Here is a 26,401-nt window from a genome sequence, read left to right on the forward strand (position 1 = left end):
TATATATATCTGTCATCTTCCCACTATCTTCTCTTCTAAGGCTTAATCATTAAAATTTATTCCAACAATTATTATTGGACAGTAATGAATTTCTGTTTTATCACAATTTATATCTCAGCAATCAGTAAATATTACATAAATAATATTAATGGGCAATAAGTGTAGATAATGGAGTCTTCAGCGACGAGATAAGCAATTTATATCTTACAGGCAAAAAGAGATACATTTTTCTTGGGTAAAACTTTTAATGAGATAGACAGATATCAATAAAATAATTCATGGAATAAGTTAAATAACAATGCGATAGGATAAAATATTTATTAAGTAATCTTGGTGCTGTTTTTGATATTTCAATAATCTCTAGTTTTTACCATTCTTTTACAACGTTCAACTGTTCATCGAGTAGACGATCGCTTTCCAAATTTCTCACTGTTGTAAGACAATTTGCACGACAGATATCTGTCTTTAATCCTTCACTAAAGTTTAAGGATATATGAAGAAATATCGTGGAATAAATGTTCAGTAGTTCAGAGCGAAAATAACTGAATTTTAGGCTTTTGTTAAATTTAAATAAATACTAGAGGATATAGACGGATTAATTGAATACAATTGAAAGTTTGATATAAATTAATATATTCAGTTATTTACACATTGGATTAATAGTTTATTATATTTATTTTACAGAGGTAAATAACATTGTATAATACAAATATATAGTTAAAAATAGAAATAACTTCAATCTGACTCAATATACACGAAACTTGGGAGAGCTTTAGGGCTCAATAAACTGTACTAAAGGGCACTGACCGGTTATTTAAAAAAATCCAGAAATTTTTCCACAAAAAAAGAACCAGAAATTAAAAATAAAACATTTGAAAAGTTGTCTATATTTGAAAATAATAACCTGCCCTTAAAATGGCATTAAATGTAAATGGTGGTAATATAGGTAAAAAATGAAATCAGAAATTCAGCTTTCCAACAGTTGTATTAAAGTAGGAATTGAATAAAAGGAAAAGGATTTATAAACAATTGAATAAAAGAAAAAGGATTTATAAACAAAGGTCACCAAGTCACAAAGAAAATCCTCGAAATAAATCAAGGTGAATATTTTTTAATTTTTATTTTTATTTTTTTTTTCAAATGGTATTTAAGGGTTTCAGGCGAAGCTATAAAATAATATGATTTACTTTTTCATAAAACAATTTATGACCTATTATTCTGAAATCCTCATTATGTTATTCTAATTTTCATTGAATAAAATCATTTAATAGAATCAGTAATTTTTTTTTTGTGTTCTTCAGAAAGATACAAGTAGATTAGGATATAATAACCATGAAGAAAATGGATACTTTCCGAGCTAGACACAAAAAATGCATAGATTTGTACATAACTTTTTGTTTTAAACCGGAGTAATCGAAATAGCCTACGACTTTCCCGGGAAAATCCTGAACATTTAGAGATAAAATCTAGATGAACTATATTGATGATTTTTATACATTAGATTTTAAATTATGACACTAAAACTGTTTTTTTATCTACTTAAAAAAATTTCTTAACTTAAAAAATGGAGCTAGATTACAGAACTGAATATCATTAAAATGAAAGAAGGATAATTTTCAACAACTAATGAGTTAACGTTATTTTTATATTTTAATATCAGGACTAAAAATTAAAAAACAAAATTGAACAACTTAGCAAAACGTTAAGCTTCCTTCCTACCGGTAGTCAAAGTTTTAAATAGGCAATTAGCTTTGAAAAGAATAAGACTATGGCGAGGGGAAAAATAAAACAAAAGATGTTATGAGAATAATAATTAGAGAATGCATTTGATTAATAGGAGGTAGTTAAAATAAAAGTGATTAGCCAGTATGGTAACACATCAGCGGTGCCCTTTGAAGGTTCCTTGCCGGCAATTCTCTTAGCAGCACCGGCCCGAACCTAATGATCTCCCACTCCGGTATTACTGGGTTAACCAATTTATTAACTCTAGACTAAATCACAGGATAGAAAAAAAAAAATTGAATAGCGATATTTGCCAACAAAATTAATCATTCCTAAATGTTATTTATTTATTGAAATATACAATTGTAATACATAGTTATATTGCAATGGGATGGTACTAGGGAAATTCCTGATCTTTAGTTTAACATGTTAAATGGAGAAATATTTCCTTCTTTTACCATGTTAAAACGATATAACATTGTTGAGAGTATGTTAATAGGTCTGTTAAATGGAGAATGACGTCACACAACAAACTAGCTGAGCTTATCATCATTTTGTTTGTTGTCGTGTTAGGTTACTTGCTCGTAGTTTTTATTTTGATTGTGTTAGTGGCTTAAAACTAATAAAGCAATGGATAACAATAATAATAGTGTAATGACAGTAGTCAATTAGTTTATCTTAAATCTTTTCCTCACAAGCTAGGAGATCAACAAGACACTCAGTAGCCAAACTTTTACACAACTTCTACTTTTCAATCAATTTAGATATGTTGTAATAAATGACTTTAATACAAATTTAGAAGTAAACAATAACGTGAAATAGTGGAAGGAAAGATTATAAAACAAGTTGCTCAGAAAATACGCTGGAGTTCTAATGCATTTAATATTTAACATAACTTTAAATAGTGCTGCTTACAATCCTATACACATAACATTTAACATGGTAACATTAAACATTTAACACAACATCATGAATACCCCTAATATCGTGCGTAGCATCTACCCATTGGTAGAACTCCAATAACAATTCGAGAGTAGATCTTCAAGCCATCTTCGTTTCAGATGTCTAAGAGGATTATCACGTATTGAAGAGGAAGTACGGAAAGAAACAAATGGGGTTGGATGGTTAGGGAGTTTATTGTGGAAGGATTGATATCTGGATCTGGCGAAATAGGCAATAAATCGAACATTTAGGTCATTATGGATGATTTTAGTTGTGACAAAGTAAAAGCATTGAGATTTTGGATTCTTAGGATTGGATATGAGAGGAATTCGATTGTTTATTGGAGCCCCAAAGTTCAACTCCGCATCCAAATAGGCCTTATTATAGTCATGTAAATTAGTCTGTTGTAATATATTGGAAATTCAGACCGTTTGTCTAGATAGTATTGTAATATTCGGCATTACCCAGCAGTTTTCGGTTTTGTTAGTCAGAATTCCAAGTTCGTTTGTCAAGATGTAGTCCAAGGTAGCGGATCTATTCAGTTGAGTGTTATTAACTGATACTTAAGAGCATGAAGTTATGGGTTCAACAATTCTGAACTTTAATAGTATTTTACAGAAAGAGATATATAAGATCCAAGGATTATTCATCGATTCCAGTTCATAATGAAACAAATTTTTAACAACTTTTTGCAACAAAATCTTGACACTTTAACCAAAGATACACTTCTCAAATCTCAATGTGAAAATTATACCAGATGCCAAGTAAGAATTTACTAGGTTAGTGCACTTCCAGCCGTTCCCTGAAATTCTATAACGTGACAACATAAGCTCTTGAGATAACAAACTTTTCTCAAGATGACTCATATAAGACAAAAGTAGCACAAGTCAGCGTTGTAGCTCAAGATAGTGAGACTCAGACATTCATTCAAGTATTTATGAGATAATAATTTCAGTCTTTCCTATACCTCGTATAGTCTTACGAAAGATTTCTTTTCCAGTCGGAAACCGAGAAGTAGATGAATTAAGCACTTGAGTCAACCCAAATTACATTTTAGTAACCTCCTCTTCAGTAAAACTAAATTATCATTGTATCTGTTCGTGATTACGGTGGATACAGACGGAGGTAGTAAAATACGATACGAAATTCTAATATCAAAGTTGAATAACCATTTCAACTTGTGGGTAAAACCTCAACTCATAATATATATTTTTCTTATTTATGTATACAGCTTGTACATTCAATATGGTCCGACAAGATGACAACATATGTTGGTCGGATCCAAAATAATAGAAACAAAAAAATTTAAATATGCGCTTGTAAAACAGATTTCGATATTTCGACACATTTGTCAAAAATGAGTCATCTAGAGCAGAGGTTCCTAATGTTTTTCGGTTAGCAGATTTTTTTTCTAAATTTTTGACTTTCTTGAAAAATTGGAAAACATTCCTTTTTAAAAGGGATTACCCATTTAACAGCGAAAAATTAAAAACAGATACTATTTTCCTTGGGATAATAACAAATATTTAATTTCAGCTGTTTAGATTATATCCATACTGAGACTGGCAACCACCATGTGGTTAGGTTAGTTGAAAAATAATTTTTTTTTAAATTTATTTATTTAATGTGATTTACAACTGTACAAATAATAAATACAATAAGTAAATATGTTGTATGTTTCATATACAATTGAAAATTTTGGGAAGGAACCACCCATAGGTGGTACTTCAAGCATTAATCTAAATCAGACGGTCCCGTGGACATCTTTTCAGACGCCTCGGAGGATTATCAGGGATTGCTAAGGATGAGAGATTAAGAATTAATGGGTTAGGATGGGTAAGGAGTTTTGAATGAAAAGACGCATATCTGTTTTGGGCCAAATCTGCAACATATGGAATGTTAAGGTCTTTGTGGATGAGTTTATTTGTAACGTAATAAGGAGCATCAAGGATTTCACCTCGTCATGAACAGATACAATGATAATTGCTTTTCAATGAAGGGGGAGGATTAAAATTGATTATAGTTTGACTACAATATTCAATTAAGCAAATTTTTAAAGTTTCTGAAGGGGAAGAAGATAATCTACCATAAGACAATACCAATATAGGAAGGACAGAAGTTAATGCCCCAGTAATACTTAAATGGGTGTCAGGGTCTCACTATCAGGAGCCACAATACTGACTCGGGACTGATTACAGAAATATCTAAATCAGTGTTTGTCTTGGCCGTTTGGGATATTCTCAGTCATAGAAAATAAATAACTAAATTATAATCTTATCTCTATGTCCCGTTCAGGACTCCAGAAAGAATTTTGTTTCTCACGTTTGAAAGTTGAGTGCAAATATGCAAAACGAGCAATTTTCAGTCTGCAAAATTTATTTAGAAAAATTGTGTTTTGGGGGCTTTAGAAATAGATTATTATGTGCTTTTAAAGTCACTTTGATAATTTGAAATTAAACAATCTTGATTTTAAAAATCTGGTGCAGTGGGCGCATCACATAACTCTTACTTGCTACTCTATTTTTAGAAGAAATTAGTTTTTGCTCAATTATTGCTACTGAATCTATGTAATTGCAACAATTTACCTTAATTAATATTTCATATATATAAATAAAAGGAAATAAAACTAATGATTGTCGTTTAGAAATTTAGTAAATTTATGCTTTCTTAGCACTTTTTTCCAATATTAATTACCTACGGCTAAAGAAGCAGTGAACAGCAACTTAAGGAACCCAACCACCACCAGAAGACTGAACCCCAGGCTGTTGCAGGACATCATGTTATAAGTTCTATATTTATCAGTTCTGTTATTGTCGCTATAAAATTTTATTTTAATTTCTTTTTTTTTCTCTTCATTTATTTCTTAAATAAATTCTTTTTTTCTCATTAGAAATCAATTCTTTATTTTATTAAATTCATAAACGTCATTGTTTTTGTTATTAACTTTGCTTTTATCTTTTATACGGAATTTTTATTTTAATCTATTTATTTTATCTTAATTTTTAATTTATTTATAACATTTTATATAGTTAGGGGTGTCTTTTGTATGAGACTCTACCCCACCCATAATCAATTATAAAAAAAAAAGGTACTTCTTACATTAACCATGTAAGGCCCACCACGCTGATCGGGTATTAAATAAATAAATACAATTAAACTTTTCATTACCTCCTATGACTTTATCAGCCATTATTTATATTATTATTTAATAATTTATCATTATTATTTTTCTAAAATCTTTGGCTTTCCAACGGTATATTACATATCAATATCACCATGGTTATTTACAATGAACAAAATTTATGTAAATTCAAAGGTTATTTTGAAAATTCGACATTTAAGACCTATCAGTCTATGTCAATTAAAACAGGACCTAGGTGATATTAAATAACACTCAAATCTAGATTGATATAACGAGTTTAATCAATTTTCGAGAAAATGATAAAAACGTTTAAAATTTAGGATATTAAGTTATTTTTTAGCCAATTTTTAGTTGAATTATGTGTAAGAGAGAAAACAGAAAAGATGAACGCCTTATAATCAACCTATCAGGGCTCACTTTTCCAACATATAGGTTATGCCTATTTTTAAATAATATGTTACTTCCACATGCCTATAAATGGAATACAAAGTAAGTCCAAATAACCAACCAGTCTCGCAAAAGGGTTTGTGTGTGGGTCTATATGTATGCGTTCAGTCTTGCTAAAAAACGAAAAATAGTACGAAACAGAGAACACATATTAGGGGTATTCATGATGTTGTGTTAAATGTAAAATGTTACCATGTTAAATATTATAAGAATAGGGTTGTGAGCAGCCATATTTAAAGTCATGTTAAATGCATAAGAGCTCCAGTGTATTTTCTAAGCAACTTGTTTTATAATCTTTCCTTACAAAACTTCATGTTATTGTTTACTTCTATGTTTTGATTAAAGTAATCATGCCTAAATTGAGTGGAAAGTGGATGTTGTGTGAAAGTTTGGCAACTGAGTGTCTTGTTGATCTTTTAATTTATGAGGAAGAGAATCAAGATGAGGTAATTGACAACTGTCATTACATGATTATTATTATTGTAATCCATTGTTTTATTAGTTATAAAAACATTCAAAACAATACAAACACAAACCACGATCAAGTAACCTAACACAACAAATAAAATGGTAACGAGTTCAGCTGGTCTGTTGCGTGACGTCATTCTCCATTTAACAGACCTAGTAACAGACTCTCAGCCATGTTATTTCCTTTTTAACATGGTAAAAGAAGGAAATATTACTTCATTTAACAGACTTTAACAAGTTAAACTAAAAATCATGAATACCCCTATTAAAGACAAATCATGCCGCCTGGCGTTAGGCAGCAACTTTTTCGATAAAATCGAATATCAAGGAATGATTAAGATATAAAATAATGTTCACTCCATTTGTTTCATATTTGGACATTTCCACATCTTGTTTGAGTTAAAAATATATAACAAGAGAGGTTGAGCAGACTCAGGAAATTTGGCATTAAATAAATAAATAAAATTATTAGTATTCATGTGATATTGCTAATAGCTTTATTTAACAAACACGTATGCACAAATGATAACGATCGTGGGAATTCGTACACGCTCGGATGTCTCCGATTTTCCAGTCTCTAGACTTCTGTATCAACTTCTCCGTTTTTCTCCTTTAGTTGATTAGTTGAATTATTTTATAGTTCATATTTATATGTTTTTTAAATATTATTTTTAACAAAAAAAAAAAATGGTTAATTTTATCAAATTATCAAAATTAAAGGTACTTTAGAAGATATTTTTTGAAAATTCATCATTTAAGCTCTATTAAACAATTGCAGTGATGATAAGACCAAGGAAATGTTAAAGATCACTTGATTGTAAATGGATTTACAATACGTTTAATAAAAAAAAGAAAGAGACGCAATGATAAAATCACGTGACACTTCTAGTCGATGAATTTTATCAAGAAGGTGCAGTAAAATAAATTATTTATTTAACTTCCCTTTAATACAATACCCAATGAATAGCCAGCAATCCGTTTCCATCCGATTAAGGAACCTTTATTTTCCTGGACTAAATGAGAGTTGGTTTCGGAGATTGTTATCTCAAGACAAGAGATAGAAAAGGACTCGAGGCGGGGCAATGAAAGAGGAGATCCGTTTTATTACCGTTCCCTCAAATTATACTAACGATCTTCCTCCAGCTCGAGAAGGTATTTTTTCCTCTGCCAAGGGCTTTTACAAAAGGAAAATAAAAAATAAACCTTTCTAATTAAATTTGGTTTGGAGCATCTATTCCTGTATTTCCGAAACACCTGTCAGATTTATTCCATTATTAGCTACAATGAAATAATTGGATAATGAAATATTTACAAAGCTCAAGATTTTTAAAAATCAAATAAACAATGCCAGTCCAGATATATGCAATGCACTAAATATGGTGAGCATACTCAGAGCCATTGATTTTTCTTTGTTACCCCCTTCCCCTCCCCCACACATAACAATTATTCGACAGAAACCTATTTTTACATAATTCATAAATAATATAAGACAGTATAGACAATATTTTTTCATAAAACATAAAATTAAAAGAAGTTGAAAAATTTAATTACAGACTTCATAATAGAAAAGAAAAGCTTTGTTAAACAGTGCTGTCCAAACACATTAGGTTGCTAAAACACAAGCCGTATCAATTCATAATTGGATATATAGACACTAACATATATTAACAAAGATGAAATTTTTTTTTATTTTTTCAGACAATAATTAAATATATCTATTCGTTAAATCTAGAACATATTTCAAATTTTATTTATTTAAAAAATTTTATATTATTAAAAAAAAAAATCGTCCTTTTACTGACACAAGGTTATATTACAATTTCCTATTTCATTATTTTATCTTTTGGTTCACAATTCTATCTACGCTATTCTCTCTATTCTACTCTCCCTTCTCCAGTGATTCGCAATTCACGTTCAATCCATTACACAATTCAGTGCAAATTAAACGAAAATATTTATAAATAGAAATAAAATAGCCCCAACAGAAGAATAATTAAAAACAAACAAATAAATTAAAAAAAAAAAAAAAAAACTAAAACCATTCAATACAATTAGCTTTTTCATAGCTCTTCTATCATGGACAAAACTTTAGTTTTTTATGTATGTTTGCATAAATTTAAAAAGTATATAGAGAGTTTATTTTATTCAAAGAAGGTTAGGTAAGCTTTCTATGTCTTAATATTAAAAATTAAACAATAAAGTTGATTAATGCAGGATTCGAGTGTTTCATTCACATTTTGAGTTTTTACAGCACCATTTTATTTTGGGTTTGAAACTGCATGTTTTACGGTTATTTACTGCACAAAAATTTGGTCTCTAATGATTATATTGAGCTTAGGTGTTATATCTATATAGAAAGGAATGAGAGAGTAACTGAGTAGAAGTGTAGAACGGAAGAGGATTAAGGAGGATTTCGAAGAGATAAGGATATCCTTGATATATCTGCTACTTAATACAACTTGCTCTCTTTTCAAATAGCACCCGATATAAATATAACCTAGCTAATCATAAATCGAGTAAATATTTATTGTCAGATCAAAAACAACTCCCGGATCGTAAAGTATTGTAGAATACCTTGAAGGTGTTGACTACATTTTTATTTTATTTTTCAGTTCATATCTAGTATTATTTCGCAACACGTACTACTCCAACTTATAGTACAAGAGCACAAGAAAAAAAAGAAGTTAAGTAACTAAAATTTTCAATCACTTTTATGAAAAACTAAAAACTGTTCAGAGTCAAAATTGGTGGTAAGGAGGATTAAAAAATGGCGGCAGTTTCAGAAGTTACAATAAATTTTTGAGTTCTTTCAATTAAAGAAAAACTTGCCATATATTTGCTGATAGAAAAAGGTAAAATTTTTACCTAGACTGTAAAACTGATACAGCAAATGTACGAAAAGTACAATATAGAAGTATTTAAGGTCCTCAGGGACTTTATTTAATTCCAGAAAAATCTAAAATTTTCATTCGGAGCTACATATTGTTAAAAATATCTTTAAAAAAAAAAAAGAATTATAAGACATTATTAAGAGTAGAGTAATTTTTTTAAGATATGAGATCTTTATATTCAAGAGATGCAGTTTTTCTGAAGGATAAATCATAATTTTGTGAATTTATTTTGGCAAATATCACGGAAACTCCCTACGAAGTTAAACATTATCGAATTGCACTAATTCTTGTGTTAGGCCTCGGCACATTTAATTCTTTCTCAGATATGTTTTTTTCATTAACCAAAAATATTTTTTCCGAAAAATTAGAAATCAACATTAAGTGAATTATTTTGTCAAATGAACATCTGTACTTTGTTCCTAGGTGTAGTTGTTTGAATGATTGCCAAAATAAATTCTCAAAATATTGATTTTCCTTTATTTGAAAAAGAAAATAATTATTTTTTGAAAACCTGTATCTCGAGAACTCTGAACGTAAACAGCTCTATTGGGGCTCATATTCTAGCAAATTTACTTTAAATGATGTCCTATTAAGTTCTTTAATATTGAAGTTAGTTTTAAAGATTTGAAACTCCGAATGAAAAATTATTTTATTTTTTTATCGTTTTGATACATCCCTCTTTGCTTTATTCTCCCTAACTATGGTTGACAGCTTCATAAATTTTGACTGTTAACTATATAAATTATTCATTAAAAAATAATTATAAAAAATTCGTGTGAAATTACCTTCCCTCTCACGGGCTCCTGGACTATATCTACCTAATCTATTTTGATTTAACTAATTTTCAATACTTAAAATTTTTAAGTAGTTAAAACTTCAACGTTAGGAAGTTAGATTACGACTAATAATATAAAAAGTAAATAAATATTTAAAATTAGTTAGATAAAGCGCAGTTTGTTTTGAAAATCATTAGAACTATTTGTAACCAATTGATTGAAGGACAATATGTATTTATCAGCAGAAGGTCACTGCCGATACGGTTGGTCTAGTACCCCTCACTGTAAATTTGTTTTAAATAATCATTAATTTTACATTTTGTCCAATTTTTATTTTTTATGTAGTTACTATTTCTACAAAAGATCATATGTGTTATGGCATTCAAGTAAAATAATAATAATTATTTAAGGAAATCGTACTATATAATTAAAATAATAATAAAAAAATCTGTACAGCTCATGAAGGGGGGGTCAGGGGTTCAGTACTTTGTAAGGATGTAAGGTAACACATGAATATGTGTTAATATGTTACCTTCTTAAGTGTACTTATATTAATTACTTTATTATTAATTTTCCATTATAATTTACACTTCTCTGTATCCCCACTCATTTGGTATATTGTCTTTCTTAATCACTTACAATTATTGCATCCCATTATTTTATACTTTCTTTCTCCTTTGTTTTTCTATCTATGTATATTACCATTTTTTTTTTTCAAATTTTATTTAATTTTGTAAATATCTCTTCTCCCCCTCTATTATGTATATTACCATTTATTGTTTAACTAATTTAATTTTTTTTTTTATAATGTTTACTTTAAAATTATTTTCGTTGATTGTTTCATGCTAACTCCCATCCCAACTCCTCCCAATACAAACGACTCACTCTAACTTTGACTACCGTCAAAACAGGTATAAATTCTGTCTCATCATTTGATTTTATTCTTTTCCTTTTTCATCTCTAAATTTTTACTTTCTTTAATAATTCTTCTCTTATTTTATCTCTTATCTATCTGTTACTATTACCCTTTTCATTGTATACCACTGTTATTTTCCACTTATGTTTTTTCTTTTTTTTTTTTGTAACTATGTCAAGTGTTTGTATCTTTTTTAGCCCTGACGAAGCCCTGCAACGTGTGGCGAAACGTTGGCTCAATAAAAATAGTATAATCATTTACTATTTGAGTTTTTTTGACCGCACTCAGACCATATTCCATTCATAAATATATATGATTTCATAACTAACGAAATTGGGTGCGGTGCGAGCATCTTATAACTTTCACTTACCATCATACGCCCTCAAGTGCAGAGTGGATTCGAATACTCGTGTTAAAGTAATCGTTATTTTTGTGCTTAAAAATAAAAAAATCAACACTAGAATAGGCTTAATTTTGAACAAAATATTTTTGCACTTCTATGAACATTCATATTTTAGGGTTATTGAAATGAATATTAACATTTTTTATACCAAGAATGCGCAAGTTTAAAAAAAGCTAACGAAGTCAATGCAATCGGGTTGATCTTGGTTTTTTTCCGATTCGAACTCATGTATCATTTTTCCTTCTTTCTTCTAAAGTTATTTATCTATTTATTTCATATTTTGTATTTATCCATTGTTTCTTACTACCAACAATGATAATTGGTTATTTATTTAAAGTATACAAAATTAAATATACTTAAGAGAAATAATTTTAGAAAATTCGTTATTTAAGCTAGACTATTTATAAAACACATTTGTATCCATGATCCCCACCTGTGTCCTGTAGTTGTAAAAATAGATTCAATAAAAGAAATCGTGTATTAGGATTTCAAAAAAATATAAAGGACTTAGAAAGTATAACATGTCATGTACTATATCATATCTGAAACAAGGAATGTAAGAAAAATATCGGTATTTTAAACATGTATCGATATTTTTTCCGATAGGTTTACTTCGATATATCTTAATGTCAACATTATAACTTAACAACTGATAAAGTATAGTTAAAAATAATAAATAAAATAAAAGAGTATCTGATAAATATTTGTTTAATTATTTGTTTTCTGTGTTAGTAATAGATTTTTTTTTCCTACGTTTGATAAGTATCGTTCATTATTAATTCTATTTTTATTGTCTTTCTTCTTTTATTAATATTTTTCGTGAGCAAAAAATATAATATATATTAAACACAAAAATGACCTGAATTAATAAAAACGAAAGATAAACGTCGAGTATGTTTTATATTAATATCCATAGCATTATCTTGTTTTTATTTTTATTCAAATCTCAACTGTAAACTACAGCCGGCCAATAATTCTAAATTCATTAAACCATTCTAAATTCGGCTCAATTATAAAAGTTTTATTTTAAGTTGGCGCCATTCAATGCGGATAAATCACAGGAAGTCAGCCTATTGAGGGTCAAAAGGAAGGAACAATTGCTTAAGCGGAGACTGTTAGATCGTGATTTTATTGATACTTCCGGTAAAATTGGGAAGTTGGCAGATTAAGGCAGGATGATTTGATGATGAAGAGTGGATGCCTGATGGGAATTGAAGACACATGGTCCTCTTGAATAGGCTCTCTTGTCGAGCTTCTGGATCAAAGCCTCGACATATGTTAAACGTTTGACCAAGTTTTCGAAGGTTTAAATCTCATGGGAAAGAAATATATCTTTAGAACAGACAAAAATAAACAAGCTTTAGCCTTATGTACAACTTGTACGGACTTAATTAAGTTATGGTTTTAATCTGTACTAATACGTATAAATGAAACGTTTGATTTAAAAAAAACATAACAACGACATTGTTTTAGATAGGCCATTTATTGAGTAAGACTTTAAGCATAAAGATACGTCCCATAGGAACGGAGTAGTAATAATATAATAAAATGGTTGCGTAGGTACGTGAATATAAACGTTATAGCAAAGTCTATGAAGCTGAATTAATGGTGATCCTTCTTATGCTTAAACTATATACTTTTAAATAACTCCAAAACGTATGAATGTATAATCCAAATTTAACTTGGGTGTTGGGGTACAGTTTATTTAAATAACAACGTAATAATTTAAAATAAAGTCTGCCAAGTCTATTTCTATATTATTTTATATTCCCTTTTTTTCTTTATTTAATGATGAGTTAATAGTTGATCGTGGGTATGTATAAATCAGGAGAAGATGGTTCGGGGTGCGTTTAGTGAAGAATGTAAATAAGTAAAAATTCATTTATTTGTGCCTATTTCAGACCTTCATCAGGGTAAATAAAAAAAAAGAAGATAACAAACACGATGACCAAAAGGAATTACAGAACAATTAGAAAATAACAGACAATATAGATACATAAATAGTGTTGAAAAAAAAATGTATAGACCGAGTAATATAAGAAGATAAAGGCTATACGAGAATAAGTAATATAAAAAAATAACAAGAAAGAGGAAAGAACATGATGAACATCTAGTGAATAAACAATGAAAATGAAACACAATAAGTTGGTGTAACTTATTTGATTATTATAATTTTGCCAACGTTTCGGCTAGAGTTTTTAGACTTCATAAGGGCTGTTAGCTTGAAATCCAAAAGCCTAAGTTACTAATAAGCACCAACTTATTTCTTTCATTTTGACCGCACCCCCAACCAACTTCTCCTCGTACGTCATCCACGGTCAACTATCTCTCACAATTAATTAAAAATATAAAGTTATACAATTCAAAAAGAAGGAAAGGAATATGAAAATGAATAAGAAAATCTAGCTAGTAAATATATGTACAAAAAAGAAAATTATTTCGAATTAAGTTATTAAAAATCAAATAAAATATATTTAATCAATAAAATAGTATGAAAGAAATTAAATATAAAGTATATAATTCGAAAGGAGTAGTTCGTAAATACGACAATTAGATGTGCTAAGAAAGAAAAAAAAAGAAGTGTAGAAAATTGAGAAGGGGTGCAAAAAGAAAGATGGAAAATTAAACTTTTTTTTTAAGGCATATATTTCTACTACGTAATTATCTATATAGTCCGGGTGGCAGTCAATAAAGGTATCAAAATAGTATAATAAAACTATTTTTAACCAACGTTTCGTCCCACTTTGCAGGGCTATAAGATTGAAATAAAGATATCAATACCGATCAGTTGTCATATTTTTTTTTCTCGATCTGATAGCCCTGCAATGTGGGGCGAAACGTTAGTTAGCAATAAATAGTTTTCTTCTACTTATTTGATACCTTAATTGACCGCCACCTGGACTATCTTTCTACAATCTACTTCATACAGTCGACTATCTTCTTCCAATAGCAATTATATATATTTCAAAAAAAAATTATTTGTCGTTCGAGAATAAAATTTAAAGTCGAGCAGCTGAAATTCGATAAAACTATAGACCGTGTTTATCCCAACCTTCAACTTTTCTCCAATTTTCAGCTATATGTTTATAACATATTAATGATAGCATAGAAGCAAAAACCACAACGAATCGTTTACATATTAATCATCACACCAACTAAGTTCTATGTTGATCAAATTGTTTAAAATATATTGGAAATATTCAGTTCATATTCAAAATTTCACATAAAACCCCTTCAACAAATATATTCGTATATTTCCTATGCATTAGAAAGAAACACTTAACATATTAAGAGGAAAACACAATTCCCATAAATTTTGAAGGTAATTAGAGTATTCTATTTTAGGAGGGAATGCCTTGCCAATCAGTAACCCAAGGGACGTCTAGCTTTGTCCTGAATTCCTTTAATTCCATAGTCTAAATATAATGTCATTTAGTCGAGAATAAATGGGACAAGTTAAAAAAAAAAGTAAAGCCTTGAGTTTTAAAAAAAAAAAGCCATTCAAATACTTTTTAAATGAAATAAAATTATGGTATTTTATTCTTATTTAAAACGCATACATTTGTTGTACATCAATCAACAATTGCATCGTACCAAATAAGATCAAATGTAATAAATGAGAAATTCAGATGAGAGTTCGAACATGGCTTTAGATACTATTTTATGTGAAGCCCCCCCGAAAAAAAAAATTGTACCAAAACTACGGATAGTACAGAAGTCTGATTTCTAAAGATTCTGCGATACTGAAATGGCGAACATCGGCAAAATAGAAGGTAATACGTTTTCTTTCGTAGTTCGATTTTCTGGACATTTTTTCAGGTTCTTTGTGGTAGAACCTCTGGGGATTTTCAAGAAGGTAGAAGAATCCTCCACCTCAGGTTATATTCCCACTCCCAACAAAAGAGGCACATACAAAAGAAGACGAATCTTGAGGCAAAAAAGGTCAACCATGAGATACGGGAACAGGTGTCCATGATTCAGCTCCTTCACTATATATTTTTTATTTTACTTATAAGAAATCCATAGCTAATCCTTACCGAATCAGTGAACATTATTATTATTTTTTCTTTATAAGTCTATTCTATTCTATATGCAGTGTCCAGTGAAAAAAAAAAAAAAAATTGCCTATTATAGCCAGGAGAGGATTGGTCGAGTAAATAAAATAACAAAATGTTAAGAAAAAAAAACTGGTGTAAGTTTAAACATAAAAACAAAATAAAATAATACAAACTAAAAATATAATCTATAAAAAAGGTTCAAGTAGATATTAAGAAACATAAAAAAAAAAATACGAAAAAAATTGTCAATAAATTTTAGATGATCAAAATATTTCATAATTAATAAAATAGACCAAAAACATGAAGATTTTTTGATAAAACAAATGTAAATTGAAACAGATTGAAAAATACTTAAATAATAATTAATAAATACTAATTAAAAAGGAATAAAAAATATATTAAAATACAATAAATACATAAGTGAGTCAATGAGTTTTTTTTAGGTAAAAGTCTTTATTTTAAGGAAATTAATATGGGATATGAAAACATCATTCTCTTCTATTTTTATGGCCTGGATCCGAAAAACTGAGCAGATTAGTGAATTTCTGTCTCACGTTGTCGAAGAATGATATGTATTTGCAATAAATTTTTTTTCCGCAGTGAAGAGATATCTGGGGAAAATAAAATATCATGGACTAAATCGTCAGGTCTATTAAACAGAACGCACAAGAGTAACTGGAATCAAATTAGAATTTATTTCTATCCAGTTAAATATCCAATGGAAAAAATGACGAGATTAAATTTTTTTCAGATTTTGAGTAAGACCTAACTTTAATTTCAATGATTGCTGAGTTATTTTTGAGTAATTTTTAAAATACTATAAAAAACAAAGTATCAATAAAATATATGTTAACAAGTTTTAGTAAAATGCCGTCAACATTTTTTCGCCGTTTAAAATTCATCAAACACAATTTTTAGTGAAACTAAAGTGTTTTCATTTAATGTTACTGGCCAAAAGACACTACTTGAATCCCAATTTCGACAAAAATTGGAACTTCAGTGTTTTTGACTGGAACATTCATCATATACTTTTCATTTCTGTTGACGTTCGTAAGGTGTATAAACAAAGTTTTTTTTTTTATACATATTAGGGACTACAAAAAAAATTATCCATAAACTTATTTTAAAAAACACAACAGTCAAAGAGGGAAATGTAACAGAGAAAATTTGTGTATAGCCAACCCAGTCGAAAATATTTTTATATTAATATACATTAAATCAAAGCAGTTCTCTAGACAGAAGTTTTAAAATAACTTATTCAAAGTAAAAGAATCTGATGCACAAACTAATTTAAAAAATAAGGATAAAATGACGAAAGTATAGAAAAATTATGTTAAGTACACTAAATCAAAAGATTTTTCTTTGGTGGCTTAAAAACGTAAGGTAGCTTTTATGTTCGACACGTGGTAAAATGGTTTGAAATGTAGGAAAGGCGTTTTTTCCAGATCTCGAGCAAAAACAGATGGTAGGAGAGCAATAAAGCAATAAAGGATAAACAGTTACCAATCGGTCACTGCCACGTTCGTCCTTCAAAGGATAATATAATTTTTAGAATTTTATCATCAATGGAACATTAAACATATCATCGTTTAATCTTTGATACCTCGAATGTTTCGGAAAATCAACAATACAATTTTAGTACAATTATTGGTGGGGCGGGTGAGTCTTCTGGTCCTTTTTTTGCTAACACCTACTTGGATTTGGCTTTATACCGACCAGAGTGGATGTTTCAAGATTAATTTCTTGGGCTCGCCAATAAACAAATATTAACTGATCTATATGGAATCGAACCCATAACATTCCGAACCATAAACCCTGGGGCCCGTCCTCAACATATTTGATCCACTCGACCTCCTAAAGGTAATCTGCTCGATAACACACACATTCTTCCTACTGCAGTTGGGGGATAGGATGGGGGGATGAGCTAAATGCTTTTTGTTTTGTAATGAAAAAGCTAATCATACTTCATGACCACTGTTGTCAAAGTGAATCTCCCAGCTTTATAGAATAAGAAAATGAGAGGCAATTGTAGCTGAGAGGTCACCTTAGCAATCTCAGAACTGCAACGTCCAGTTCGACACTCGCCGGTTAATTATTATAGATTGGATATCTCTAGTGTAACCCCCTTCCCCAGTAAATCAAAAATAACCAGGTAAGGGTTCAAAAAAAGGGAAATTAAACTCAACTATTATCATTAATGGCCTACAGAAAGTAACAATCACTGATCGTGGTCAGTAAAGGTTCACCTTCACTAGTGAAAGCTGATCCTACATGGTTACCATCAACTTTCTCAAGTCATTTTAGTTAACGTAGACAATATCAATATAGGGTTAATCTTACCAAATATTCAGCCTTGTCTGTGAAATTTACATTAATTTTATTACATCTAACATAGGAACAATAAAAAAATAATAAATCCCTGACTTAATAATTCTGAGATTATTAATTTCGATTCGATTAAGGTCGGTCTAAAACTTCAGAGCTTACATGTCAGAAAGTTAATTTTGCAAATATCCAGTATAGCGACTACACCTACCAATGGGAAATAATCTTAACGAATAACTTATACAAGAAGAGACTTAGATCCCACAGACTTATCAGTCCACAGACTAATAATTTACCAAAATTACTAAAGTAATGCGAAATTATTAAATGCGAAGACTAGGTCAGCTCAGGTCAGGTCACATGCTGATATAATAAAATGTAAAAAGGTGAAAAATAACAACTTTTAAAATGTAAAAGATTATATGACATCTCAGGAAGGAAATATTAGTGTAAATATGATATGAATATAAGATTAATTCATTACCATGTAGATATTATTGACAGTTGATATTTCTATTGAAAAACTATGACCAATGTTTACACGAAATGTATACCTTTAAATAAGAAACTGTTATATTATATAACAGTAATTTCAGAACAAGAGCAAAAGTTAACCATAATTACTTCAAAGCAAAAAAACACTAGTGTACTAACAGTATTCATCTAGGAAAACATTATTTATTGACACCGGTAACACTAGTAATAGTAATAAACTAGTAAAAATACAAAAAAAAAAATTCAACTTTTACTGTACATGCATAATTCAACTTTTACTGTACATGCATAATTCCAATATAGAATTTTAGTAGAAAGAAATGAATCCAAAGTAAAAAATGGTTTGATAAAATACTATACCAAAATAATTATAAAAAAAAAAAGATATGAAAGATAATACTATTTGCTTTTAAAAGTAAATCATTGACATGATTAATAAAAGGAAAAATGAAAAACAAAAACAAAATTAAAAGAATCAGCTAATATAGATTGAAAAATAAAATAAAACATAAACCTTCACATTACAACAAATAAATCTTTGAAAGCAAAAAGCTGTCAATGAAATACAATTGATAACAAAAATAAATTTGACGACTTTGTTTTGTAAATTCAGAAAATATTATCCAAGCAACATTCAATAAAATGTATAAATGCATTAGCAAATATATTCCTTTACTATAAAAGATACTGCTAAACTGATTTTATAGATTATAAAAATTTATGAACAAGAGAGAAGAATGCATATTAAACAAATCATACAATTCAGTTATTGTTATGATAAATAATCTTTGATGTCAGAATTTGAGCTCCACTTTCTTACTAAGTAAGAAATTAATAAAGAAAAGAATAATTAATACCTTTGTCAAACTTTTTACTTATAAATACAGAATCAATTGCCAAGTAAGCAGCCGAAATTACAGTAAATATAGCATGAATGGAAACATTAACTGGTATTTTAACGAAAAAATCTAATGAGGTATGCATATACCATTGTAGTTTTGATATTCCAAATTTATTAGGTGTATTTAAATAATCAAGTGTCAGTGATTAATCAAAATAATTTTATTTTTATAGTTCTACTTCTTAATGAGTTCCTCAATATGATGTTCTATGACTTCCTTGATATACTGATGGTAAACATTTTTCCCTTATCATATAATAATCATTTAATTATTACAACACATGATAAGAATTGTAAATTCGGCGAATAAGTGTGAAAGAAAAAGAAAATTATTGATTAAAATAACTACTGATATGCCCAACAATTTCAAGTGTATTTTTATCATAATTAGAATAAAATCTTCAATTTAAAAGGTAAAAAAGAAGTAAATAATCTCTAATGGTTAAACAAAAGGTTAGAACCAAATCAATTTTAACTAAGTCATTAAGATCACCAATATAAATGGCTTACTCACTATAAATTATAACTTTTTGTATACCAATCAACAAATATCGAACTAAAATAGATCTTAATAAATAAAGCAGGTAAATAAATAATATAGATCTAGTGATTTGCTGATTATATATAAATATATATACATATTTACTTTACAACGAAACATGATAAAAGTCCCTAAGAACCTGAATAAAAACATAATATAATGATCACTAAATTGAAACATAAACAGTTTGAGTAACAACTTCAAACAAGCAGGCAATGTGTTCTTCCAATATAGAACAAATAATGCTGAGATCAGAAAACAGTAAATACCATTAAATTTAGTTAACAGTTACTCACATTAGGATAGCAATACGAATACAACACTGATTTTTCTTTTAACTTTGTTTCTAATGTACAGATAACTATAGTATGTGACAGTCCACAGATCATTAAGATAATAAACGGCAAAATGATACTATATACAGGATGTCTACGAAAACCTTAATATGTAATTCCTTGACTTTTCCAGGTCATTATCAATACATATAAATAACAAGAGCTGTGTGTGTGTGTCCGTATATTTCCCTTTGCAGTCAAAACTACCCAGTGCAGATCACTGGTAATTGAATGTGGTAGTAGTCTCAAGTCTTTCATTGTGCGCTATGGTGGTTGTATGTAGCTGTAATAGTGTGTAGGATTGGTAATATCTGTGGAATGGAGTGGTATCCGGAAAAACTGTAGGTACAACTATGGAGTAGTTATAGCTACCGCTTAATCACACAAAAAAGTAATTAAAAACTCCATAAAACAGAAGTGGTAGCATCAAATATGTTTTAATCACTTTATTTAATGTCTATATCATTGCAAAAAGTCAATGAACACACCGTAATACATTTGATGTGTCATATGTTTATACCACTCTAAAGTGAATTTATCGTAACAATGATAATGATTCAAGAAAGGAAATTCGTGCTCTAGCCTCACAAACCATAAAATTCTCTGATTTTACTTGGTTTTCAAGGTCCAGTGGACAATCTGTACATATTTCAATGAGAAAATGAATGACTGATTTACAACTATTCACTGGAAAAGTAATAAAAAAAAAAAAAAGATTGCTAGATAGAATAGATATAAGTTGAGATTAGGCAATTTGATAGGACAAGGAAGTCTGATTATTGATAATCTCAATGGGAGTAAGTTAATTGAGTACTATCTTTGATATCTGTTCTTGGAATTTATTTGAAAATATTAGTGAATTGCCAAAAGCTGTCAGATCATATAGTAAGTAATACAGCGATTTATATACACAAGGCCTTCAGTTACATCAAGTAAATTAAGAAAAAAAAAGGAATTTAGAAAAACAGGTCTGACAAATAAAAACACCTAATTAGTAGCTGTCACATTTAAAACAAATATGAATTGTCAAATAGTATTTTCATGCTATGAAGTCATCACTATTTAACATTAGAACGTTCAATGTTATTGTTGATTACGACAATTTATCAGCTGACTAAATTGTAAACAATTTAAAAACAAAATACTGCAGGGTCGAACTATTCGTTCCACTCTACTTAAAAGTAATAGCCAAGCAATTATATATATTTAAAATTACAATAATCAAACTCACCTAATTTTCCCTGGGTCAGTAAAAGTCCAACACCGAACAGTAACCGTGATTTATCACCCCAATCGGGATTTACCAAGTAAGGTTCTGCCATTTTGTTGCATTACTACTCCCTCCCACAATGTACCAGGTGAAAACAGTGTAGCCATAGATAAAGTATTTTTTAACTAACCTTATAACTAATATGAATTGTCTTGGTAGTTAAGGACGAAAATATTCCCAAAACACTATTTTATATTAAATATAATGGTATTTTTCTTTCTACGATCATTTATTTTTTGCTTTTAGGAGAATTCGACCGGTTATCAAAATCTTACCATGCCCAGGACAAATTCTGATGTTTTGTTTAAAACCACTTCTTTCATAACTAAAATTTGATAGTAAATAATCAAACTAATAATCGATCAACAATAATCCATTCTATAACTCTTTAATGCGAATAAAGTTGTATATTATTGTTTCAATAAGCATTTTGTCCTTCACAGGCTGAATGATAAATAGGAATCCATGCGTTTCATATGAGTACTGCATTTTTATCATGCAAGTTTTTAATATAACATAGCTAATGTAAGGTATATCACTTGGATGCATTAAATTTCTTTTAATAGAATTAGAATGAGGAAATATTGATATTAAAAACGTAGATGGTTAGACCACTGTTACCCATACAAATTCACACAACCAACATAATTTCTCAGAAACTAGATCAACAGAGTCAGGTACTGCTAGCAATGTTGCTTTTGATCAGTTAAATATAATTTCTACAAATATCAATCCAAGACCATGTAACACTACCCAACTCAAACAACCCATGAGGGGTGTTGGGTTTAGTACTTGGTCCATTTATACATCAACCATCATGTTTTCTCTAATTAAGGGAATCAACTTTATAGACCCTAGGTGAGCCTCAGGAGGATCTTCTGACACCAGTCATTCCATGGCTGGTATAACAGTATGAATAATTATCTACCACAGCTAGACCAGAACCCAGGCCTGAGAGATAATGGAGTGGGCAGTTGCTTACTCACTGCCCTCACTCAATATCAAACTAGGGACTATATTTTTTCAAGATACTGCTCATTTATTTTTAAGATTCTGGAGCATCCTCATAATTACCTCAACTAGATGAAAAAAATCCTGAGAGGTCATGGACTGAATCTTTTTCAAGGGTAAAGTTCTATCTAAAAGATCTCTTCAGTACTGCCAGAATAATTATAATTATAAATTATCACAAACAAGAGAAACATATTAACAGTACATTCAATATGAGGTGAAGATGATTGATGGTATAGAGATTCACTTGTAGTGTTGTACTCCAATTTGTATTCTTACTTAACAAATACATCATTACTAAGCTAATAAGTGGCTTACTCAATCATTCTTAACATTCTGTGGATGGTATTACCCTTCAATATTATTCAATACATATAGTAAATAATGGTGTTGTAAAATCTTGAAATTCATATTTCATTTTTATAAAATTAACTATATTCTGGGACTTATGTCCACTGAGAATTATATGAATGCATAATAAAAAAATAAGTAAACAATAAATGAAACACATACTACGCTTTTTAACATCACATATTTTCTTCAATTTTGCACTTTTATGTAGGTATCCTAGTAGCCTTATCTTAGGCAGAAAAGAAGGCATTTGGCAATCTATTGGTATCAAATGGTATATAGAGTTACGCTAATTTCCTACAATTACCTAAAGGGTGATCAGATTTCAAATGTTCTCCATAATTCAAGTGTCTTAACCATGTATCACTAGACCTTTGGCTTTACTGTAATTCTGGGTGACCATTCGGGGTCAGTTAATGTAGATTTATATAATCATGTCAGACCAAAACACCATTAATTTTTCAATATCAATGAAAAAAATTTAGTTCTAAAGAATATATTTTTCATTTATTATTTACTAAGAATATTACTTAAACATTTTTTCTTATGAAATTAATCTTTGATTTTCAATTTTTTTAGTTTCTGCAATAAAATTAGTAAAAAAAACAAACAAATTACTGTTCTGCTTTAACAGTTGCACATCTGACAAATTTTGAAAAAAATTTTCATTTTTATTTGTCATAATATGTAGCTTGTACCTTAGACTAGGGTGACTTGCTGATAACACTACTAGCTTAGGATAAGTGTGTAGGATGGGATAACTCCAGGGTACTATGTTTATTACTCCAGTCTAGGGTACTATGTTTTGGTTACTATTGATTCAGAATAAAATCTAAACTTTTTTTGTCAGATAAGCTATTATTAATGTAAAGCAGGGGTATGGTGTAAATATTAATAATATAAAATTCTTGAGAAGGTGGAATCATTAACCATCAAAATAAACTAAACTATCATGAGAATAGTTTTTTTAAAACATAAATCTTAGGAACAAAAAAAAACAGTTGTTTTTTTATAAATTTATTTTTAAAAACATCCTTTAGTTAATACAATTTATGTTGCAGCTTTCTTTGGCTTGGTGGAAGGCTGCTGAGACTTGAGTACTTTCTGGACTATCTTTTGTTCTTCAATAAGGAATGCACGAACAATCCTAAAAAAAAAAAAAATATGAGGGATTATTAATAAGAAATTTATTAAATTTTTATAATTCTATATTATAGCCAGCTGAAAATCTAGAACCAACTAAAAATCAAGAATAATTTACAAAGTTGTTTTTGTTGACAAACTAAAATTTAAGTTTAACTACTAACTAAAATTTTAACAAAACATGTACTTTTTTTACTGCATTAACCCTTTTCATGCCATGTGGTATTCATTTAGATCATTCATTTTTTTTTTTAATAACAGCAAGAAAGGGGTAGTAATGAAGCCAACTCTTTCAGACAGAATTCCTTTAAATTCATGAAAGGACTAAATTCCTTCTGAATAATGTGCATAATCCATAAAAACATTATAATATGACAATGAATTTTAATAATCCGATAATTTAAAAAAATATATGTTTTTCTTGAAAAAGTTATAACTTACTTAAGTTATCCATGAATGAACTTAAGATACCCTTCATAGATAACTTGGGCCCCCTTGGGATCACACACAAGAAACATCTAAATTCAATGTGGTTTGCTAATAATGTACCTAACCAATATATTGTCTTACGAAGTAAATTATTTAATTTATATATACGGAGAGGTGACCTGCGAAACTCACCACATTATATCAAACTTTTTTTAAATTCAACTTCTGCAAATGGAGAGACGATGGATAAGGAGAGTTTCGCAAATAACTTTGGTTTTTTCTTGATTATTCAATAGATAAAGTATTGAATATTTTCCTCATTCGAATGTGAAAGATATAGATTTGAAGATTTATAATGTACTGTAATCTTCATTTATATAAAAAATAGATAGTAAGTTTCGCAGGTCATACTCTAGTATACATAATATAATATTAACGTATTTGCCAGAATATAGTTACAGGTTTTCCTCCCTAAAATTGTCCCCTGTAAAATGGGTAGCCAACTCACAATTGGGTTCAACTTATATTTATATTCGATCAAGAAAAATTTAAGTTCGACCAAACTCGGGGCTACTTTTGTGATGGGAAACTAAATACATATAAATATAATTGAAAATTGTTTATTTATTTAACACATTGTAGGAAGAGAAAATGCCAATATATGGAAGAGTGGAGAAAATATATGGAACTTAAACAGAATAATAATAATGATGTGAACCCATACGACCCATGGATTCAGTACTTTGTAAGGAAGCACTGTTTTTAGACCAACTGTTTAACAACGAGGTGATTTTTATCAAGATCATGCCCAACTGCCAGATTTTTCCCCAATCAAGGGTACCCACACCCTTTATGAGGCTGGGTAGACCTCAGCCCTCCAGTCCATAACCCACTGGGTTGACTTTTGGCTACAATGTAACTGAAAATAATTATCTGCCCTGCCGGATTCGAACCCAGGTACTTGGAGTTAGTAGCAGTGTGCCATACCACAGTGGCACTGCCCTCCCTTAAAAACCTAAAGAATAATAGTTGACGTTAATTGCTGTTTATAATTGAGAATACTGCCCTAACTAAGTTTGAGGAGAAACAAAAAGATATGTTCAAACTTCAAAACTCATATAGTAAGATATATTATGATACCATTTATCTAAGCAGTTCTCTGTACTAACAACCATGCTGGTTTGCTTTTATGGTATGAACATTAATTTTAAAACTTATTTCTTATTAGCAGTTTAATTCCTACTACCCTACATTTTCCTGTGAAAATGATTTACAAAATGAGGACAAGAAGGTGTAGACTTATATTCAAGCGAATATGGTACATTTATACGTTTATTAATACTAGGAGTATCTAAAATAAAATAATTTTGTATTCTTTTTTTTTTCCTAAAATTTTCCTTCATATTATGTCATGGATATCAAGGTGTTATACTTGATTCACCATTGATTTGTTACGGATTTGACTCCAGATTAGGCAACCTTAGCACAATAGATGAAAAACATATTTTAAATAGAATATAACGCATTGACAGCTCTGACAATTTGGTCTTCTTCATAAAACCAAGAAAAAAATGTTAAGAATGAAAGACATTACAGAGACTTTATTTACGCCGAACTCAGAAAGTATTTATTTCAGGGTGGATTATGTAGATATGATTGTAATATGTGGATTATGAGGGTCATTAGAATGATTATTAAATCCTCTATAAAACCAATTTTTTTTTTTAAATCACACCAATATTAGTGATAGATGTGGCATATTGCACTTTGTACTCATATTTTTAAATATACATATATTTTAAAAATAATTCTATTGAACTTCCCAAATACATTTA

At 29.2% G+C, this 26,401-nt stretch overlaps 2 protein-coding genes across 2 annotated transcripts in view; both read right to left on the reverse strand.

The window, feature by feature from the left end:
* Positions 1-21,708, reverse strand: part of tkv (thickveins) — a 158,100-nt gene extending 136,392 nt beyond the window's left edge. The window contains exon 1 of the mRNA XM_067052245.1: positions 21,594-21,708. Coding sequence (XP_066908346.1) covers positions 21,594-21,684 — 91 coding nt within the window. The 5' untranslated portion in view covers positions 21,685-21,708. The remainder of the gene's footprint in view (positions 1-21,593) is intronic.
* A 2,287-nt stretch (positions 21,709-23,995) lies between these two features.
* LOC106682651 (large ribosomal subunit protein eL34) overlaps positions 23,996-26,401 on the reverse strand; it is a 6,103-nt gene continuing 3,697 nt past the window's right edge. The window contains exon 4 of the mRNA XM_014423636.2: positions 23,996-24,141. Within this exon, the coding sequence (XP_014279122.1) occupies positions 24,045-24,141 (97 nt within the window). The 3' untranslated portion in view covers positions 23,996-24,044. The remainder of the gene's footprint in view (positions 24,142-26,401) is intronic.

This window comes from Halyomorpha halys, unplaced genomic scaffold (assembly GCF_000696795.3).
Source record: "Halyomorpha halys isolate HHAL.00 unplaced genomic scaffold, Hhal_1.1 Scaffold433.1, whole genome shotgun sequence".
Lineage (NCBI taxonomy): Eukaryota > Metazoa > Arthropoda > Insecta > Hemiptera > Pentatomidae > Halyomorpha > Halyomorpha halys.